This window comes from Typopeltis vanoorti, chromosome 10 (assembly GCF_054136105.1).
Source record: "Typopeltis vanoorti isolate ZY-2024b chromosome 10, IOZ_Tvanoo_1.0, whole genome shotgun sequence".
NCBI classification, from domain to species: domain Eukaryota; kingdom Metazoa; phylum Arthropoda; class Arachnida; order Uropygi; family Thelyphonidae; genus Typopeltis; species Typopeltis vanoorti.
Genome location: NC_143558.1, coordinates 129,262,008 through 129,284,886, shown reverse-complemented (window position 1 = coordinate 129,284,886; position 22,879 = coordinate 129,262,008). Strand labels below are relative to the sequence as shown.

At 33.7% G+C, this 22,879-nt stretch overlaps 1 protein-coding gene across 1 annotated transcript in view; it reads left to right on the top strand.

Moving 5' to 3' along the window:
- The window catches only part of LOC150102788 (alpha-ketoglutarate-dependent dioxygenase alkB homolog 3-like), a 146,793-nt gene that overhangs the window by 62,517 nt on the left and 61,397 nt on the right, over positions 1-22,879 (top strand). Inside the window, exons 4-5 of the mRNA XM_090399397.1 lie at positions 11,678-11,870; positions 17,732-17,956. Of these exons, the coding sequence (XP_090255523.1) occupies positions 11,678-11,870; positions 17,732-17,956 (418 nt within the window). The remainder of the gene's footprint in view (positions 1-11,677; positions 11,871-17,731; positions 17,957-22,879) is intronic.

The window sequence follows — 22,879 nt, the reverse complement described above, 5'->3', positions numbered from 1 at the left end:
AATTCTCATGCCATAGCACTGCTGAAAGCTGACTTCTCAGCTTGTCATAATCACCAGCCTTGTAATTCCACATATATCCCTTCTTAACAGAATGTTCAGCACATCTTATAGTCTCCCAGGTCAAGACCACACGATCTCTTTCCTCAAGTGGAGACAGTGTAAGTAAGTTACTTATTGATATGTTCTCCAATGCTATGACCAGATCTAATACATTCTCAAATCTCTTGTCCCTTCTATTACATTCTGTCTCAGATAGTTATCTCTTAACAACTGTATAAACTCCATTTCCTTTGTTCCTTGTGACCATTCCTTCTCCCAATCTATGTCTCCAAAGTTAAAATCCCCATAATAATTACCTGACCTTCATCATCTTGCTAATTTGCCAATACAGAACCATCCACATTCTCCCTGATACCCCTTGGATTATAGCAGCAACTGATTACATATTTTGCCCTCGCACCCTACAGCCTCAGATGAACTGCTCTCTACATTACTTGTCACCTTGAGACACTTCTACCCTTTTTGGCTTTAATGCTTTGTCTGTCATTAGTTAACCCCCCCCCCCCCCACACACACACACATTCTGTCCTCTCTGTCTTGCCTGAAATTACTGTATCCCTAACATTCAATCCCTATAACTATATCATTCTTAGTTAACCAAGTCTCACTAATTCCATTAATTTTTGGCCAAGATGTACTAAGTAATGACAAAAATTCTTCACACTTATTCCGAATACTTCAGGCATTAATACACATAAACTGCAATATACCCTTCCTTCCATAATCTCCCTGTGTGTGAATTAGTCCACAGAATACAGATGGAACTAGAGAACTTGGTAACTAGAGAGTTGGAACAATTTTGTAACAGAACTAGAAAAAGATATATTTAAGCCACCAATAAACACTTATAAAATAATGCAAAATACATGAACAAAGAAATAAAAGAAAATATGAAAATATGAAGATAGATTTAGAAAATGGCTAGCTTATTTTCACAGTTGCTGCACTGATGATGATAATGAAGTAAAATTTTACAAAACAAAGATTGACCTAACAGAAAATATCATAATGTTTAAACTAAATAATATAATAAGATGAGCAGGATAAATTGAAATTCATATCGAAAAGAATAACATGTAAGAAAGTTTTAAAGTGAATAAAAGTTGAGCAGCTCTCAGATGTGAACTGTAGACTAAAATACACAAAGATTATTGAAGAAAAAATGAAAGAGTTTGAGATCAGAAACCAAACCTTGGAGATTCAGTGGCAAGCCTTGAAGAAAACCCTGATTGATTCAGCCAGAGAGGCATGTGGTGAGGTTGTCTGCAAGGATAGAAAAATCAGAACTCGATGGTGGACACAGGAAGTTAAAGAGGTAGTGAAGGAAAAGAAGAAAGCATATCAAAAGTTCCTGGCAAATAAGTCAGCTTGTGCTCTTAGAGAATACAGAGACAAATGTAAGAAAGCTAAACTCAGTGTAAAACTAGCTAATAAAAGTCATGGTGTGGACTTTGGCAAGAACATAGAAAATAAATAACAAGAAGGTGGCAAAATATTCTGGAGGTTGAAGAAGTTTAGGAATGGAGGAAAGAGTGCTGTAAAAGCAGTTAAAGATGATACAGGTGACATGAAAACAGAAGAAAAAGATATCCTTGAAGTATGGAGTAATTACTTCGAAAAATTGCTAAATGAAACAAGCAGTGATAGCACAGTGTTAAAAAACACTCAACAGGCCTACAGTCAGGAATACATATCCATACTTGAAGTAGAAAAAGCCATCAAAGGCTTGAAATGTGGAAAGGCAGCAGGAGTAGACGATATTCGACCAGAAATGCTGAAGTATGGTGGTATAAAAGTCTTACAGTGACTGCACTGCATAGTTCAGAATGTCTGGACAGAGGGACGAATTCCTGATGATTGGAGTAGAGCTCTAATAGTATCCATATATAAAAAGGACATAGAAAATAAATATCAAGAAGGTGGCAAAATATTTTGGAGTTTGTTGAAGAAGCTTAGGAATGGAGGAAAGAGTGCTGTAAAAGGAGTTAGAGATGATAAAGGTGACATGAAAATAGGAGAAAAAGATATCCTTGAAGTATGGAGTAATTACTTCGAAAAGTTGCTAAATGAAACAAGCAGTGATGACAGCACAGTGATAAAAAAAAAACTGAATGTGAGAATTACAGAAGTATTTCCCTACTGGGTGTTCCTGGCATGATTTATACTTGAGAAAATTTATACCGTTTCTCAAGTATACTCCAGTATACTTGAGAAACGGTTGAGAAGAATTGTGGAAGAAAAGCTTAGTGAAGATCAAGCTGAATTCAGGCCAAATAGAGGCTGTCAGAATCATCTCTTCACTTTACGACAAATAGTTGAGAAATCATGGGAACATAACAAAGATCTGTAGTAAGTTTTGTTGATCTGGAAAAGGCATATGACAAGGTGCCAAGAGAGAAGCTATTCAATACCAGTTTTAACTTATGGATGTGAGAGCTGGGTCAAGTGTTTTGCTTCTGCATTAGCAGAGCTAATCTCAGGTGGTATGGTCACTTAAACAGAATGGACAAGGAAAGAATAGCAAAGCAAGTATTCTCTGCTAGGTTGGCAGGAAAACAACCCACTGGAAGACCAAGATATAGGTGGATTGATACAGTACAAAGCCTTAGACGATAGAAATATAAGATCTGATAATGTTGGAGTCTTGACAAGTAACAGACTGATTTGGAGAAAAATTGTAGATAGGAAGTTAGTAATGATGTAAATTTTTCATGTAGTACTATCATATCCTGTACACCCCTTGAGGGTACATATCAGATAATAATAGTCTGGAAACTGCATAACCTTTTGGTGTGTATATATATATATATATATATATATATATATATACACACACACAGCATTTGCTGATAATCAAATTGTATTAGTTACATCAGAAGATGATTTACAGAGATCAGTAAAATGATTAAATGAAATTTCAGAACAGTATAATGAGAATATCTAAAGTAAAAATAACAATAATAAAAATTAGCAATAACATTAACAAAATCAAAGGAGAAAACCCAATAAGAAGTAAAATAAATAATAAAATATTAGAACAAGTAAATACTTTCAAATAACAAATAACTAGGATGCGAAAATGAAAAGATGTAGACATCGAATTATCAAATTTTAAATAAATAGTATAATAAATGATATATTTAATTCATCCCTGGTACAAAAGCATACTGAATCACTGAATCAGACTATACAATGTCCTGTCTAAACTAACTTTATTACATACATGGCATTGAAACATGAACCATAAAAAAGAAAGACAAAAAATGAATTCAAATTGCAGAAATGAAATTTCTCAGAAAAACAGCTGGATATATCAAGTAGAACCATAAAACAAATGAAGAAATTTTACATTCCCTGAATATAAAATCAGTTAACTGCTGTGTAAGTAAATATAGACAAAAATGGATAGAATATCTAAATTGAAAATGGATAATAGCAGACAGTCAAAAATACTATGCAGATATAAAATAAATGGAAACAGAAGAATTGGAAAACCAAGAAAGTGATGGCATGAGACTAGAACCATGCTACTTGGCCAAAAATCTATGATAGGAAGAAGATTACCTGATCTGCATATCTAACCAAATTTAAAGACATAGTGGTCAAAAAGTTGAATTGGAGATTGGACAGATTAGACTGCCAGCATTCAAATATTGTAGACACAATGAGCTGTAGCTTAAAGTAGGAAGTGCTGTGAAGTCTTTGAGAAAGCTAAAAAAAAATATGTTGGTTTTGTTTCAAGGAATAGCCTTTTTTGCAATATTGACATCATGAAACTACAATGAGCATGTTCACTTTATGGCTTTTAGAGAGATTGATTTTATGGAATATTCTTCCCACAGCTTAGACATACCTTAATCATACTACTTTTTATATTCTAAATTATAGATGCATTTCATGAGTATCAAGAGCATCAAGAGAAAATGGTATTGAAAATGGTACATTACTGTAATCTATATGTGAAGTTATTTTCAACTGACACATAGACAAAGACGAAAAAATCATTTAATTAACATAGATTAACTACAAATATTTTGATACACTTATCGTGGATCATCATCAGTGTAATACAGTTTGAAATTAAACAACATTGAAGGTGTATGGAGAATAGAATCTCCCGTTATATGTAGTAGCACCAGATTTTTGGCATGGAGAGTCAATCATTAAGGTTGAGATTTGGATGATGCAGAAGTACTTTGGAACTTTTTTTAACATGTTCACATCTGGGTGATCATAGCAGTTTTGCTGTTCACCTAACCAAAAGAGAGAGGAATTACTGCAGCTCATGGCTGTTTCATGCCTGCATGTCACCGGACCCATCATTTATCATGATGGTTTCTTCGATTGTAACTAATTCAGCATAGTTGGGGGAGGGTGAGAAGGAACATTCTTTTTCAGGATAAATTTGAAAACAATAATTAAAGAGAATGATATATTTGATTATTAGTTAGTTATTACTATACTTGATTTACTAAAAGATGTAAACAGTGGCAAATATAAGGAAGAGAAAGCATAGGCACGAATAGAAAATACTTTCAATTCTGTCAAATGGATTATAAATAATTTACATTATATATATTATATGTGTGCTTGGCATATAATTGGCTGGGGATGGAGTGAAGAACACATGATCCTATATACTCTAGACTTGCATATTTGCATTTATCATGGGCATATTAAAAAAAAAAACTTAGGAATAGATTGAAAAGGATTTGTTTGCAAAATATGAATCACTAACCAATAATAAACAGCTGCTATATACATTGGTATCTCAGTAAATAACTATTGTGAGGGGCTAATCCTATGATTTAATAATCCTGATCAGGTGATTCATGTGGGCGTGGCAGGAATACATGTCGGTTGATGGGACTGCAAATCATCTTGTACAATTTATTATGCTTGTTATGTGTATTTCTTTCTTATATATATATATATATATATATATATATATATTTTTTTTTTTACTTTGTTTTCTGAGAATTCTTTTATTTACTAATGATCAGTGATTTACATGGTAGTATGATATATATAGAAATAATTTTGTTATTTATGCAGGCATTTTATTTCAAAAGCTAACTATATTGATTTTGTATATGCACAAATTTTTTTATTTATTTATGAAACAATAGATACATTACTTTGCATTATTATATTATTTTAAATCTTTTTTAATATTATTTTATTATTATTATTTTTTTATATTATTTTATAATATTATTTTTAATATATTTAATATATTTTTAAATATATTATTTTAAAGGGTGCTTAAGGGTCAAAGCTGTATAACTGAGAGGAGACCTCCACATAACCTTTAAAGGAATGCAGAGAACCAACCAGAGCTTCTGAACTAATGTCCAATCCTCACCTTCTCGTGGTGCACCCTGTTGGGTATCTACCAGGATACTGAACAAACGAGGATGAGCTTGCAATTTGGGATTTAGCTGACCAAATTGTATTCTTATTGGTTAAACCAAAATACAAAATGATGGTACAACATGAAAAAATTTCATGCAGGCTGGGGCGTGGCCCGGTTAAACAAGGCCCCCGTTGTTTTTGCCAGGGAACCAGGGCGAACAGCGAAAAGTCAGCTACTGGAACAAATCTGAAAACACACCTCAACTCAACATCACCAAAGTTAAAGATCGGTATCAACATAAGAAGCCTGAATGGCAAAGAAATGAAGCTAGCCGAGGAATTAGGTAAGTTCCAGATTCACATAATAGAGTTGACAAACAAAAAAGACAAAAACTGTGAGATCTTTCTGAGCAATTATTACAAAATGTTATATTCAGGCAATGGCAAATAAGGAAAAGAAGAAGTAGCCATAATATTTAACACAAAATACAAGGCTAATCTTCTTGAATGGCAAGCAGTCTCAAGTAGAGTGATGCAAATGTGAGAATGGGGAACTGGACAATGAGACTTATTTGTGCCTATGGTCTCACAGAAGGTTCTACTAAGGTAGAAGTGGAGGAATTTTTTGATGCTTTAGAAAAAGCAACTGACACAATGAAAAAGGAAAAGTTGGTCCTTGTTGGGGATCTAAATAGCAGAGTAGGATATGATTGTGAGACATACAAAAATATTTTTGGAAAATTTGGAGAAAAGTGCAAAGCTAATAATAATGGCAAATATCTGTTGGATTTCTGCTCAGGACATGGATTGGTTATTACTAACACCATGTTCCAACATAAAAAATGTGCACAAATTCACATAGAGAGAAGAGGTAAGGAATAAGAAAAGTCTCATTGACTATGTTATTGTTGATAGTGATGTTTTCTCCCTGGTGTAGGACACCAGAGTTTGCAGAGGATTTGAAATTGGAAGTGATCACTATTTACTCTTGAGCAGGATAAAATTGAATTTCATATTGAAAAGAATAACATAAGAAAGTTTTAAAGTGAATAAAAGTCGAGCATCTCTCAGATGTGAACTGTAGACTAAAATACACAAAGATTATTGAAGAAAAAATGAAAGAGTTTCAAAACAGGAACCAAACCTTGGAGATTCAGTGGCAAACTCTGAAGGAAACATTGATTGATTCTGCCAGAGAGGCATGTGGTGAAGTTGTCTGCAGGATAGAAAAATTAGAACCCCATGGTGGACACAGGAAGTTAAAGAGGCAGTGAAGGAAAAGAAGAAAGCATATCAAAAGTTCCTGGCAAATAAGTCAGCTTTTGCTCTTAGAGAATGCAGAGACAAATATAAGAAAGCTAAACACAGTGTAAAACTAGCTAACAAAAGTCATGAGAGGATTTTGGCAAGAACATAGAAAATAAATATCAAGAAGGAGGCAAAATATTTTGGAGGTTGTTGAAGAAGCTTAGGAATGGAGGAAAGAGTGCTGTAAAAGGAGTTAGAGATGATAAAGGTGACATGAAAACAGGAGAAAAAGATATCCTTGAAGTATGGAGTAATTACTTCGAAAAGTTGCTAAATGAAACAAGCAGTGATGACAGCACAGTGATAAAAAAACACTCACCAGGCATGCTGTCAGGAATACATATCCATACTTGAAGTAGAAAAAGCCATCAAAGGCTTGAAATGTGGAAAGGCAGCAGGAGTAGACGATATTTGACCCGAAATGCTGAAGTATGGTGGTATAAAAGTCTTACAGTGGCTGCACTTCATAGTTCAGAATGCCTGGACAGAGGGAGGAATTCCTGATGATTGGAGTAGAGCTCTTATAGTACCCTTATATAAAAAGGGAAATAAAACTGAATGTGAGAATTACAGAGGTATATCCCTACTGAGTGCTCCTGGTAAGATATATGCAAGTATACTTGAGAAACGGTTGAGAAGAATTGTGGAAGAAAAGCTGGGTGAAGAACAAGCTGGATTCATGTCAAATAGAGGCTGTCAGGATCAGATCTTCACTTTACGACAAATAGTTGTGAAAGCATAGGAATAGAACAAAGATCTGTATTTAAGTTTTGTCCATTTGGAAAAGGCATATGACAAGGTGCCAAGAGAGAAACTATTCAATACGCTACAATTATGTGGTGTCAATGGGTCTTTATTTGAGTTGTATGTCAGCAATTAGAATTGAAGTACAGGAAGATGGTTTAATGTTAAATCTGGTGTGAGACAAGGATTTACATTATCCCCTCTGTTATTCATTATCTATATGGATCACATTATGAAGGAAAGTGGCATTAAACATGATATCAAAATTGGAGATGTTAATGTCAGCTCTTTGCTTGATTGTTAGTGAAGATGGTAAATTAAATTTAGAAATAGACAACATAATCAACAAAGCTGGTATGGTTGGAAGTCAATTGAATAAATTCATATGGAATAAGAGAGAAATTAGTTGGAACACTAAATTATCTGTATACAAGACTGTGTTCAAACCAGTTTTAACTTATGGATCTGAGAGCTGGGTCAGAAGTAAAACACTTGACCAAAGACTAGAGACCGCAGATATGAGAGTCCTGAGAAAGATTAGAGGCGTGATCAGATGGCATCAATGGCAATATCACATTAAAAATGAGGATATTATGAAAGAACTTGACATTGTCAGCATCCAGAAATGCATTAGCAGAGCTAATATCAGGTGGTATGGCCACTTCAACAGAATGGTCTAAACAGACTTGTTTTGCTAATCTTAAACAGTGTTCTTTGCCAGGTTGGCAGGAAAATGACTCAGAGGAAGACCAAGATATAGGTGGATTGATACGGTACAAAGTACCTTAGGCGATAGAAATATAAAATCTGATAATGTTGGAGTCTTGAGAAGTAACAGACTGATTTGGAGGAAAATTGTAGATAGGAAGTTCGTAATGATGTAAGTTTTTCATGTAGTACTATCATATCCTGTACACCCCTTGAGGGTACATGGCAGGAAATTGATGATGATGTGTCACATTAAACACATGGAAGGCTGCCCATCACAGTTTATACAGTATGATGTCACCTTCTTAGATTTCTGATCTTCCAATTCCTGAAAATTTTCTATACCATTCTCTGCACCACTTACTGACCTTGTGCGAATGAGCTTCCATTTTTTTTTAACTGATGAAGTTTTTGCCTTGAATAATCCATGCATTTATGAAGAGTACTTCCATGACAATTTTTTATACCACATTACTAGCTTTCTGGGAGTGGAATAATAATATGCAATCTTGTTTGATAGATTGATGCCTTTCTTAGTAGCATTGTAGCTGAGTACTACGTCTGTTTTGAACTTCATTTACCATGTGACAGTAGCTTGTAACATAGAAGCATTTTTGCTGTGAAGATCTTGATGTTACACCTCAAGATGAATGTGTTGGATTACTTCTGAATTGTTTTCTTTAACCTGATAGAATAATATGCTTACTTATGGGTAAGAGGTTATATCCAGAGCCAGTGATATGTCCTCTAATGTAAAAGTGTATGATGAATTTGTTGCTTAATAATAAGTGAGACTAGTAAAATCCCACATTGTAGCCTGTAGTAGTAGCCCAAAATTACTTCATTACTGTTTTAGATTTCCAAGCACAGTTAAATACTGCAAGTGTGCATTTTCTCCTGGCTGTCTTTAGAACTGCAGTCTTTCATCTCACAAAAATCATGTTTTAGATTGAAGATGAGTTTCATTTCTTATGTAAGACAAGCAGCATATTTGCTTAGAGGACAAAAAGTGACTTGAGTCCATGTTTGGTCTGTAGAGCAGGGTGTCCACATTATCTTGCCTTTTATGCACACTTACCCCAAGTGCTGTTCGTTTACGATCCTTTGTAAGTGGTAATTGCTGCTGCTAACCCTATATAATTATAAATTGCACACTACGAGAATACTCATCTTATGTTTGCCATATACACTAAAACTCTTTTATTTGAGATGAGAGTTTCTTTTTAAAATTCTTGGTATCTAGTAGGCTATCCACTTAATTAATCACTCACATCACTTCAGATGTTTTAATGAATGTTGTTCTACTGAACTGACTTGCTTCATTCCTTGACTTTCCCCTGAGCCTACCAAAGCTATATTAGCTGTTGTTATATTGTAATAGGTTTCACGGTATAATAAGAACACAGATGGTTAAGAAAATAACTATTTATTAACTTAAAGGTAATATTTCGCTGGTATTATATCCAGCATCATCATAGCACACAACACAAAGTTGGTTACAAATGTAAGACAACCACAATCCGGTGTAACAATGGGGGCTAGTATAAGTGATTGCAGCGTGCAACACAAGACTAAAGTCCTAATATGGCGCCATCTAGGTATAAAAAAAAAAAAAATCCATTTTTAAATAGTCAAAAAAATTCAAATTGAAAAAATATAAATTAAAAAATATTAATTTGGTCTTAGGATGACTGTCTCCCAAATCTTTGATAGATTTATACAGCCATACTTGTTAAGGTTTGGAGTATGTTTTAAGGCTTCTGTTGATTCCAGGAACAACCTCTCTGACTTGTAGAAGCTTCTGTGCATTACTTTTGTTTCTTTCCAATTGATCCTGTGTGCAGGGGTATCCAAAGCATGGTCTGCCAGACCCGACTTACCATAGCGAAAGTGTCAGATATATTTTTTGTGTTCACTGAGGGGATGTCCACATTTCTTCCTGTCTGTCCGTAGTAGGCTTGATGGCAAGAACAGGGCACTTCATAGACACCTGGATGTGATAAAGGAGTGCATTTGTCCTTAGGTGAACGGATGAGAGTTGCTAATTTTATATAAGGTTTAAATACTGTGTGTAGTTGGTGTTTGTTAAGCACCCTAGATATCTTTTAGCACTCTAGATATCCAGCATCTATCTCTAGATGCTGGATATAATACCAGCAAAATATTAGATTTAAGTTAATAAATAGTTATTTTCTTAACCATCTGTGTTCTTATTATACCGTGAAACTGAAACCTATTACAACATGTCTGGTGAACACATAAGCCTATCCAGCTGTTGTTATAATCTATTCTAATCCACCTTTCAAATTCATGAAAATGACATTCATTTACCACTTTCACTCCACTTACTTTTCTCTTCTGGAACAGCTTTTCATGTATTGTTCCCTTAGGACAGCTTCCAGCTCTTCAAAATAATAACCATCATAGGTGATACTGTTTATCATGATGTAGAATTATTGATGCATCTTCTGCATTGCAAATATATGTTCTTTTACCTATTTTACACAGTCAGTAATCAGTATTTTTATGAGAATATATTTGCATAGCACATATTGCACCAGGATTGTATTTTAAGGAAATAGCATGATTTAGCAGCATTTTTCCAAATATACCACATATTAGGAAACAGAAATCTGAACAAATGGTTAAAATTAAGAATCCTCAAGACAATGATCTGGAGCATGAGGATGTATGGATGTGAGTCCTGGACAATCAGTAAGGAGATGAGTGACTGATTGAATGCATTGGAAATGTAGTGCTTGAGAAAAATGGATCATATCAGCTGGATTGAAAGAGTGAGCAATTAAGAGGTTCTTAAAAGATTCGAAATGAAAAGAGACTATATGGCTAGTATCCAAAGAAGAAAAATAGCATTTGCAGGACATTTGATGAGGGGGGGGGGTTCTTCTGGAGAGCTTCCCAGAATAGTATTGCATGGGATGGTGGAGGGAAAGAGAGGAAGAGGAAGACCCCGACTGCAATGGAAAGACAACTTGGACAGGCAAGAAGAGATAGAGAGGCATGGAAGCGGACTGTTCGTCAGCTGCAACCCTCTTTAAAGAGGAGGCTGCAGGATTAGATTAGCATGATTTAACAGTATTCATCTAGTTTTTTACTCTTATTTCAGTGTGTAACTCCAGATGAACAATTTTATTTCAAAACAACCTTATTATCGCTCGGTTCCTGCTGCTCTTTTCAATTCAGTTTTCATGTTCAGATTTCAAATTTCATACTTGTATAATTATGAAAATAATGACTAGATGTTTATTTATATAACCAACATGAAAGCTATCTTCAAGTGGATTCTAAAAAGTCTTTATATATATATATATATATATATATATATCTTTTGATAATAGATATCAACTCTTTAAATAAATGGTCCTGATATATTAAAGTTCTATTTATTAATATAAGCTAAAATTTGCTTTTGTTACATGATTTTATTAACATGTTGGAAAAGGGATGTTATATATAAGTAATGACATTTTCTATTTTTTAGCATTCTCTATATCGATGACTTTCTTTCCAAGTCAGAGGCTGAACGTTATTTTGTGACCCTGCTGAAAAGTATATTATGGGAGAAAAAAAATGGATTGATTCGTGGTGAGAAATTTCAGTTAACAAGAGAAGTAGCCTGGTTTGGACCTTTTGAGTATTCATATTCTGGTGTTGTCCATGAAGCCAATAGTAAGGTAATTAATCTGAAATAAATCTGTTCTCTGAACTCTTTCTCTAAAAGCTAAGAGGTGCAACAAATAGAATTTTTAAATCTTATTCCAGTTAAAATGAGTATCTTACATAGTACAATCTCCTCTTACTATAGCAGACACCACTTATGGAGAAATCACTTGCTATAAGAGACTGCTAAAAATGTCTGAACCGAGTCATATATGTTTTAAAAAATTCCACCATAGCTAACCTTTCATTGTAAATTACAGTATTTAGAGTTGATAATAGCTCATGAAAGGGAGTGTTGCAAAGATACTAATGTGCACTGGTGTCCAAAAGCAGGATGAACTACATGTTTACCTATGTATAAAAAATTTTCATAACTACAGCCAAATGTGGACATAAATTTATTGTCACATACTAATAAATTATATTGCATAAAAAAGGTGTTATAAATTTCATACATATTAAATTGCAATACATTTTTGGCAAAAGTTACAAATTTCCTAAAGATGTAGTTATGGAATTAATGCACAGTGCTTACAGAAAACTATGTGGAGAGACATTTCAGTATCGAATCATGTCCAGACAATTCATCATGTGAAAATTCATCGAGAGAAAATTTGAAATCCTATTTCATGTCATTCCCATATATGGGGGGGGGGGGGAAGAAATATTTTATGTATTATTTATTATTTCAATTATATTTAGCATTCTGAAATTTTTTTTCAATATAAAGTTCTTTCTTTCTTATAATATTCTTTTGTTCTTACTATTATTATATTCTTTCTTTCTTTCTTACTTAGATACTACAGGCTCTGTAGATGTAATATTAATTTTTACAAAACTGGGATTGGGTGGTTAGAGAGAAAGGACACCATACTTAAGAATATTTAGGGATGTTATTTCCAACTAATATTTATAGTTAACTATTTACATATTGCTATTATTCCTATTAACTATTCTATTAATAGTTATTAGGAAGGATAAAATATTTAAGAATAGTTAGGAAGAAAGGGCACAATATTTAAGAATATTTATTCTTCTAACTGTTCACTATTTTTATGTTCTACACATTTAGACATCCATCCAGGTGTGATATATTTTTTTTAACTGAACAAATTCAGAAGTTCAGGTGTTTCAGTTATTGAATACATGTGTATTTTGAAAGTCACTGCACCTTTCTTACATATTAAAAACATCTTGTACTGCTGTAGTTTAAGATGATAAGTGAAATTTGGAGTAATTATATTAAAGAAAATTATAATAAAATTACGTAAATGCTTTCATAATGATGTAAATCAGCATGAGCTAAATTGCCATCTGTGGCTTCAATACTAGTCTTGACATTTTCTTCCAATATTAGTATTTTATGACACTAAGAAATTTTAAATTTCATATTTAGTCATCTTTACTGGAAAAATAAAAAAAAAATAAAAAATATATATATATAGATGGATGCTCCCAGAGTGAAATGTGTAATTAATTACTTCTTGTGAACCGTTCAAAAATAAACTGTAATCAGAAATGTCGTTAACAACCGACTAGATTGTGTACCCTCTCTCACCAATGAGTTGTGGATTCAAAACTCGCAGTAGGCATGGATATTTGTAATTGTTATTAGGGGAGAGATGAATTTCTTTGTCTGAAAATGCTAGCATTGGAGGTAAAGATAAAAATTAGTATTGAAGCTGCAGATGGCAATTTAGTTTATGCTGATTTACATCTTTATGATAGCATTTATGTAATTTTATTATCATTCTCTTTAATATAATTATCCAGAAGTGCACCTATGATCTTAAACTAGCTCTATAAACGATAACAGCATACAACATATCTTTCCTACATGGAAAAAGTGGAGTCATTTTCAAAATACACATGTATCGAATAACTGACATCTCATCTAAATGGGTATCTAAGTGTGCAAAAAAATAGTGAATGGTTCTCAGAATAAATATTCTTAAATATGGTGCCCTTTCTCCCTAAACCACCCTATTCCAGTTTATAGTAAATATTAATATTCCGTCAGCAGAACCTGTAGTATCAAGTAAGAAAGAATATTTACAACTTTTTAAGAAGAAACAGAAATTAAGAAACTCGCCAATCAGTAAAATATTACTTTCACTGTATAAGAATAAAAATATTATGAAAATCTAAATAAATAATACATAAAAAAAACTATATTTCTTGAAATTTATCTTGCACTGCATTTACTTTTTATATATCGGTATCAATGCAATATCATTTCAATTTTCTAGCGAATAACATTTTCAGCGAATTTTCCCTGCGATGAATTGTCTGTGAACCATATGGAATATTGTCCACCCCAAACTGCAGTGCAGCTCTCACAATGTCGTTCCATGCTTAGCACTGAGTGATTCATGAATTCTTGAGGCCCACTGGCCCACTCCTCCTTCAGAGCAAGGATAAAGCCTTGTTTGTTTTCTGGAGGGAAATTTCAAGCAGCAGCATGTCTCCCTATTGTGTCACAAATGTGTTTTATGCAGTTGAGACCTAGGAAATGTGCTGGCTACTTGAGTATATTAATATCCTCGGTCTCCAGAAGTATCTCCAATGCTTGAGTATGATGTGCTGTGGCATTGTCATCCATAAAAATGAATACTTCGCTTACAGCACCATGGAACAATTGAACATGATATTGAAGAACTTTGTTGCAATATCATTTACTCTTGGCTTGGTGTGTCCATTAATTTAATGCCTCCTCATACCTCTGTATCTATCAATTTCAAAACATTCTCGCGATGGTAAGCAATACCACTTTCACACCAGATTAAGTGCCATCTAGAATTGAAGGAAAGACTAAAATGAATCATCTGTAAAGAGTACATTAGCCCATTGGTGTCATGTCCAATTTTTATGGATACACCACCACTGAAAACATGCTCTGATGAGCTGTGGGTAAAGAGATGCAGACTACATGCCTTCAGGTGTATAGGCCGGCTTGTCGCAGATGTCTTGCCACAGTTTGTCGAAATATATGCATGCCTATGCTTGAATGGAGCCAACTCGCAAGCTGTCCTCCCATGGTGAATCGATCCCATTTTGCTGTTGTAACAAAATAGTCTTTTCCTGGAGCAAAAAATAAAGATGTGAGTAGTGCTATTAGAAGTAAAATAGGAAAAGTGAATGAGTTAATAATGTCAGTAATTCTGCTGCCTTCTTCAAGTTTTCCATTAATTCTCCATGTGAAATCATCTGGACGATGTCTTTGTGATGTTACAAGACATACAAGTTTGCAGCTTTATTCCTTCACGAAAAGAACTTCCTTCAAACACAATTCTCTTAGTGCAGGCTTTTGCTTTTTATCCTTTTGAGTTCTTCCATGTGACCTATTTGTATATGTGCTTCTATTAGAAATTGCCTTTTCCTGGAGCAAAAAATAAAGATGTGAGTAGTGCTATTAGAAATAAAATAGGAAAAGTGAATGAGTTAATAATGTCAGTAATTCTGCTGCCTTCTTCAAGTTTTCCATTAATTCTCCATGTGAAATCATCTGGACGATGTCTTTGTGATGTTACAAGACATACAAGTTTGCAGCTTTATTCCTTCACGAAAAGAACTTCCTTCAAACACAATTCTCTTAGTGCAGGCTTTTGCTTTTTATCCTTTTGAGTGCTTCCATGCGACCTATTTGTATATGTGCTTCTATTAGAAATTGCCTTTTCCTGGAGCAAAAATGAAAGATGCGAGTAGTGCTATTAGAAATTAAATAGGAAAAGTGAATGAGTTAATAATGTCAGTAATTCTGCTGCCTTCTTCAAGCTTTCCATTAATTCTCCACGTGAAATCATCTAGATGATGTCTTTGAGACGTTACAAGACATACGTTTGCAGCTTTATTCCTTCACAAAAAGAACTTCCTTCAAACACAATTCTCTTAGTGCAGGCTTTTGCTTTTTATCCTTTTGAGTTCTTCCATGGGACCTATTTGTATACGTGCTTCTACTAGAAATCATCCCTTATACAAATTGCCACAAACTGATTCATCTGAATTTGCAGTTGTAATCTCTTTAGAAATAATGTTCATCCCTCAGTTTTGGACACCAGTGTATTTCAAATGCTTTGAATTAGTGTAATCACTTGTGTTATTCCTATAGTCATGTGGATTTACTATTGTAAGATTTGAATGTATGTTGCAACATTATTAAGGTGGTGATTCCATATATTTTGAAATATAATTTACTGAAACATCAAAATAACTAGCATTATTGAAAAAAAAGATACACTCGTTGTTATCATTAGATATCATTATGGTGTCATGAAATTCCTACAAATGGGAAAAATTTAAAACTCCATAAAGATGCTATTGAAAGGTAATTTGTTTTTGAGTTTGATTGATACATAATCCCTCTCACTAACTTGCAACAACTACCACAGGTATTTTCACAGATATAGATACTACTTCATCAAACTTGCATTCATCATTCTTCCTCTGCTTTCTGTTGGGCCTATTAAAAGAAGAGCAGAAGCTGTTCAACATCCCTTTACATTAAATTTTTATCATGAGAAGAAAGAACCTAATGACACTTTTCTTGAAGAGTTGTTGGGCACACTTTATAAGGAAGGCTGTTCCAGAGAGCAGAGACAGCTGGAATGAAAGAGAAGCAGGTTCAATGCATCTGCGACTTTTTTATTCCAGCTGTCTCTGCTCTATGGAACAGCCTTCCTTATAAAGTGCGCCCCAACAACTCTTCAAGGAAAGTGTCATTAGATTCTTTCTTCTCATGATAAAAATTTAATGGAGTGAAACAGCACTAGGAAATGGTTTAAAATAGTATTTAATGCTTCTAATATATCATCTCAATTACAGAGATATCATCAGGGAGTATAAAATGAGACATAACACAAAGGCAGCATAAGACTAACTGAAACATGTGGATGAAAAACTATACTCCTAACTAGGTGGAGTACCCTCATTGGATACCTGTTCAGTGGACTAGGATATAAACTGGGATCTCAGAGTATTAGTGGTTGCATAAAACTTCACAAAATATTCCCATATTTTGTGAAGTTTTATGCAACCATATTTATTTAAATTAGGTTGATTTTTTTAAGAGCAGCAGCAGATTCTAAAAACAGTTTTTCTCTTCTAAATTTACTTCGGTGAAGCATAATGGTCTTTTTTCATTCTGCTTCTGTGCACTGCATCCAAAGCATGGTCAGCAAAGCCAGATTGACTGTAGTCATGACTACAGATGTATTTTTTATGTTCTTCCATTTGGATGGTAGCTGATCAGCCTATCTGTCCATAGTAGGCACTTGCAGGAACAACGAACTCTATATACACCTGGATGTGAGAGAGATTTTTTTAGTGTGCTTGACACAGGGAATGGTGATAGCATCACTAAAATCTTTCTGAACAGAAGGTTGTGGGATTGGGGGAACGATTGATTAATTATTTTTATTTTTTTTGATATTGTAGGAACTGTAACTATTAAGTAGAAAAGTGTGGTGTACATGATTGAGTTCTATTGCAGAAAGGTCTCTTTGGAACAAAGGTAATAAACTCTACAGGTTAATGTTTTTCTGACATCATACTGTTGAGAGGGGAATAGATGGGAAAGTTTGTGAATATATTTGCCTGTGTGAGTGAGTTTCCTATATGCTGAATATAGGAAATATTATATATAGTATATAGTAAAAATATAAGACATACAAAATGAAAATAACCATTTTCATTTTTTTTGTTATATGTCCAAAATATTATTTCATAAACATTTACTACTCATGATATAAATTTCTCTCTCTCTCTCTCTCTCTCTCTCTATATATATATATATATATATATATATATATATATATATATATATATATGTGTGTGTGTGTGTGTATGTATGTATGTATGTATTATTTCTCCTCCACAGTTTCCAGATGCAGTTAAACAAATTCAAAACAAAGTGGAATCAGAGTTAAAATCAAAGAAGTTTAATGTGGAATTCAATTCTGTACTTCTAAATCTTTATCGCAATGGTGGTGACAGTGTTGCATGGCATAGTGATGATGAAACTTCTATGGGGTTACATCCAACTATAGCTTCAATTTCATTAGGTCAGCTAAGACGATTTGAAGTAAGACGAAAGGTTTCACGTGTAAGTGCTTATTTATTTTATATTATATTTATGTTTTTTTGGAAAAAGAAACTAAAAAGGCTTTGTAAAGTAATTATACAGCAAGTCCTCAGCTTATACACAAATTTAAGTTATGCAGATTTGTAGATAGGTGGTTTGTTGTACTTCAACTTAAGACTAGCAATACCATATATCAAGTACTTTGAACATAGTAGATAGCTTTCCTAGTAAACCAGTGTACAGCTGATAACGTCTTTGCCATTCTGTTTGTTTCCTTTTAGCATAAGTTAACAGCACAGCATAAATTGTGCTGTTAGTGAACAGCACAATTTATTCTGTACTGTTACTGAACCTACATTGTGAATTTGTGAACAAAATATAAATCCTCAATATGTCTAAGAAATGTAAAAGTGATCTAAAAATACATCTAAATGTAATATATATTTCTATTTTTAATTAATTTTTTACACAGTCCAGAATCCCTTTTTTAGAGACCAATCATGGGTGATGATATTGATCTCCCACCTAAGGACAAGCACATACCCATAGTGGCATTTGAACCTGCAGCCCATTGGTTGGAGTTCTGATATGCTAACCACTCAGCCAACCAAGCTGGCTATGTGTTCATAATGCATATATAGTATTGTATGTATTAGTTTCCTTTTAATTACATATTTTTTAATTTATGTGCTTGATAGAATACTGAATAAAGTTTCATATTTTCAAAGTTTTCTTTTCACAAGCAGAACCTGTTTATCTTTAATTATCCTATGAAATGAACATGCCAAAAATATTGTATTTAAGCACCATTCAATTTGCAGGGTTTCAAGTTGCTCAGAAACCTTTGGAATGAATTAACAATGTTGGTTGAACACAAAGCAATTCCTTATTTCTAATCACACTAATGCAAACAGATGTATAGAAATATTTGTGTTGGTTATCATACTAATTTTCTCATGGATTTTCAGTTATTCAATAAATGCTTAATTCTTTCTTTAAAGATTCTTTCTTTAAAGTTATCCACATATGATACTGTTGTTATAGATTTTGCTCTTTCATGTGTGAACTTTGATATACATATGAAAATGGAATTTTTTGATTGGAAATTTTCAAAGAAATGGTGCTCAGGTGGCCATATCATCATTATTTTATACAGGATTATAATTGTTATTACCAACTTCAACTCATTAGAAGTAATCAGATAAGGGAAAGAAAATTCTATCTACTATTTATTATTCCAAAACTGTTTATGCCAAATCTCTTTATTTCTGTTTGTCTTGCATTATTGAATTTCTTCTGAAGATCCTCTCATGTACTATTTTCAGCTGTTCCTTAAAATGTGTGTATAGCATGTTTGTCATAAAATTATGCTGAAATTAAATTAGGTAACCAAAACTGAATGTAATCTAGAAAGTGAAAGTCAGCTGTATAATAACAGCATCCTCTGTGCCACTTCCAGGAATTTGCTACCATTGTGGATGGCTAACCATCTTTCATGTATGTGTCAACTTTAAGTTTCCAAAGTTGGAGGTGCCCATATTTCAAGAAATCAAATACTACCAGCAGAGTATTCATCTTTATTTGCCTAATTTGGGCAGTAACTTTCTAAGCATGTTTGACTGCATTTGAGCTATTTAGATTTCTGTACAAGTTCAGTCTAGCTTTCTTTCTATTTTCTATCCATTTCCTTCTTGGTTTTCTGGAAATCTTTTTCTCTGTCCTGCCATTTTGAGAGTTTACAGAAGTCTTTTAGAAAGCATTCCGAAAATATCCATACTATCATAACCATTTTTCTTTTCAATACTTATAGCTTATTTTGCTTATTTCCTGAAGGTTATTGTTTATTGGTGGAGATCTCGGCTAAATTTGCATGCGGTGGAGCTTCCATATACCAGAAAAACTGAAACCACTAAGCATTTGAACAGAATCACACTCCACAGATTGAAAAAGCTATTGCAATTGACGTACAAAATAATGAAACAATGTTAAGAATTTCAGAAACCACAGCTATAAATTGTGACAGAAATTCCATAAATGTCCACTGCCCCTGTATGATTTCAGAAAGTTGGAAGTCCGCCACATTCAAATTATGCTGAGATTTCCCCAATAAACAATAACCTACAAAATTCGATGTAAACATAAAGCTGACACGACATAGACCCCACTTTATCCTCGAGCTCTCATATGTCAAAATGGCTTGTATCCTGCAATTTCTATTTTTTGTCTTATATTTAATTTCAGTATTTATTCTGTGCTGTTACTGAACCGACATTCTTTGTATCAGCCAATTATGTCACCACTATGTATTCCTCTATCTAACAGATAAGCTTAGGTGTTGATGGTTATTCATGACTTATTTTTCACGGTATTGATAACACTACAAACACTTTTATCAACAAAGATGTTTTATTAACGCTTATATTTTGCTGATTTTCAACTTTCAACTCAGCATCATCAGAGCACAATACACTTGTAAACGCGACAGTGAGTGAGTGAAACAATATAATTGCAAAAGACAAAAGATCTAAAGTCCTATTTTTTGGCACCCTCTAATGAAAAAAAAACAAATCACAAAAAAAAAAGCAGTTATCCAGGAGTTTTTCTTAGGATAACCATCTCCCAAATTTTTGGCAAATTAATGCAACCATATTTGTTAAGGTTGGGAGAATTCTTCAAAGCCATTGCTGACTCAAAAAATAATCTTTCAGATCTATAACGACTCCTAAATAGCACATGCGTTTTCCTCCATCTAATCCTGTGTGAAGAAGTGTCCAAAGCGTGATCTGCCAGTCCTGACTTGCCATAGTAATAGTAGCGAATGTATCTTTCATGTTCTTCCAGGCGGATGTTCACTGATCTTCCTGTTTGCCCATAATAGGCCAAGTCACAGTCACACGGAACTTCACACACTCCTGGGTGTGCTAAAGGGTGAAGTTTATCCTTAGGTGAGTGGATCAGAGTTACCAGCTTGACATGAGGTTTGAAAGTGGTGCGAAGGCCATGTTTCAACAATACTTTGGCTATCTTTTCCGATGTACTTCTGATATAGGGAGTAGAAATGGTCATGTTGTATTCTTGTGTATTAGGGGAGGGCAGAGTAATGGGTCTATGTAGTATTTTATCTATTTTGTAGGGATTGTAGCCGTTGGCTAAGAACGTATGGCACAGGTATTGGAATTCAGTGGTCAGAGCTGTATCGTTAGAACAGCTCTGACCACTGAGTGTAAGTGTTTTTAAAATGCTGTACTGTTGGACTGGATGATGATGTGATTGTTTATGTAGGTATCTTCCTGTGTATGTAGACTTTCTGTAAATAGAAAAAGATAGTGATCCATCTGAAAGGCAGGTGACTAATGTGTCAAGAAATGGTATTCCTCTGTTTTAATTTTCATATATTTGTATCTGTATTCTACCCCTTCTGAAAAAGTTCCAATGCATTTCTAATTTTTAATCTAATTTTTTAATCTAAAAAAAATCCCTTATATAGTTTATTGTTTTAGAGTTCCGTTTATATATTTTTTGCCATTTGTATTTTCTGATTTTGTTTCATTAAATATTTGAAAGTAAACATGAAGATTCTCTCAAGGCATGTCAAAAATTATTCTTCTTATATCATTACTCTTTCAATATATGTTTAAAACATATCATTCATGTCTTAATTTAACTGCAGAAAAAAGCCAATGATATAATACAAGAGATGCTCCTTTAGGAAATAAAAATAATTATTATTTTTTAAAATAATTATCTAACAATTTTCTTATTCTTTTCTGATCATGCTTTTTTTAATTTCAGTACACCCTGTTTTATAGTCACTCATTTTGAAATTTGTTAATCTTTTTTGATAGCACAAGTCTCTGCTCCTTAATACATTTGCTGCCAAGTACGAGTATACTCATAGTTGGTATGTGAGCCTCACAAACCAACTATGAATATACTCGTATGTCGATTACCACCGGGTACCATATATTCGTATGTCGATTACCACCGCACTGACCTTGAAGAAGTGAAAGTGCTTGGTGTGCGGTAACAAACTATGCCAGAGGAGCGTGGCAGCAAAAGTGTTAAAGAAATGTGGAAATATTAATTGAATTTTGTTTCTGAACCGATATTTTTTTTGCAGACATGTAGTCTATGTGGTATCAACAATGCCATTTAGATAGAAATATGTTGGTTTGAATCTAGCATACAATGAGAGAAATTGTTATGAAGGCTTTTAAATTGATGGCAATGGATATATATATATATATATATATATATCACATCATCATCAGCCATTATCGATCCTCTGCTGGATGAAGGCCTTTCCAAGATTACTCCAACACTCTCTGTCTATGGCTCTCCTTTTCCATGTCACTCCTGCAAATCTGATGATATCATCAATCCACCGTGATTTAGGTCGGCATCGTGGTCATTTTTCATCTCATGGAATCCAGTCCAGTACTTCTTTTGTCCATCGCTGATCTTGTCTTCGGGCAATATGCCCAGCCCATTGCCACTTCAGATGTTTCACTCTTCCTATCATGTCAGAGACTTTGGTTTGATTTCTTATCCATGTATTCCTTTTGTGATCCAATCTTGTGATACCAAGCATACTTCTTTCCATACTAAATTGTGTTGTTCTTAATTTTTGAATTTCCTTTGCATTCTGTGTCCATGTTTCACAGCCATATGTCAGTATAGGAAGAATACACTGGTTAAAAACCTTTCTCTTCAGGCATAATGGTAGTTGGCTTTTGAATATTGAATGTAATTTTCCAAATGCTTTCCACCCAAGCATCGCATGCCTTTTAATTTCATCCATAATATTTTGTTCCATTGATATCTAAGTATTGTCCTAAGTATATGTAATGATCTACTTACTAAATTTCCTCATTATTGATTTTTATTATTTCTGGTTGGACATAACTTGGATCTTCTTTAGGTTTATCTTTAGGCCTGCTGTTC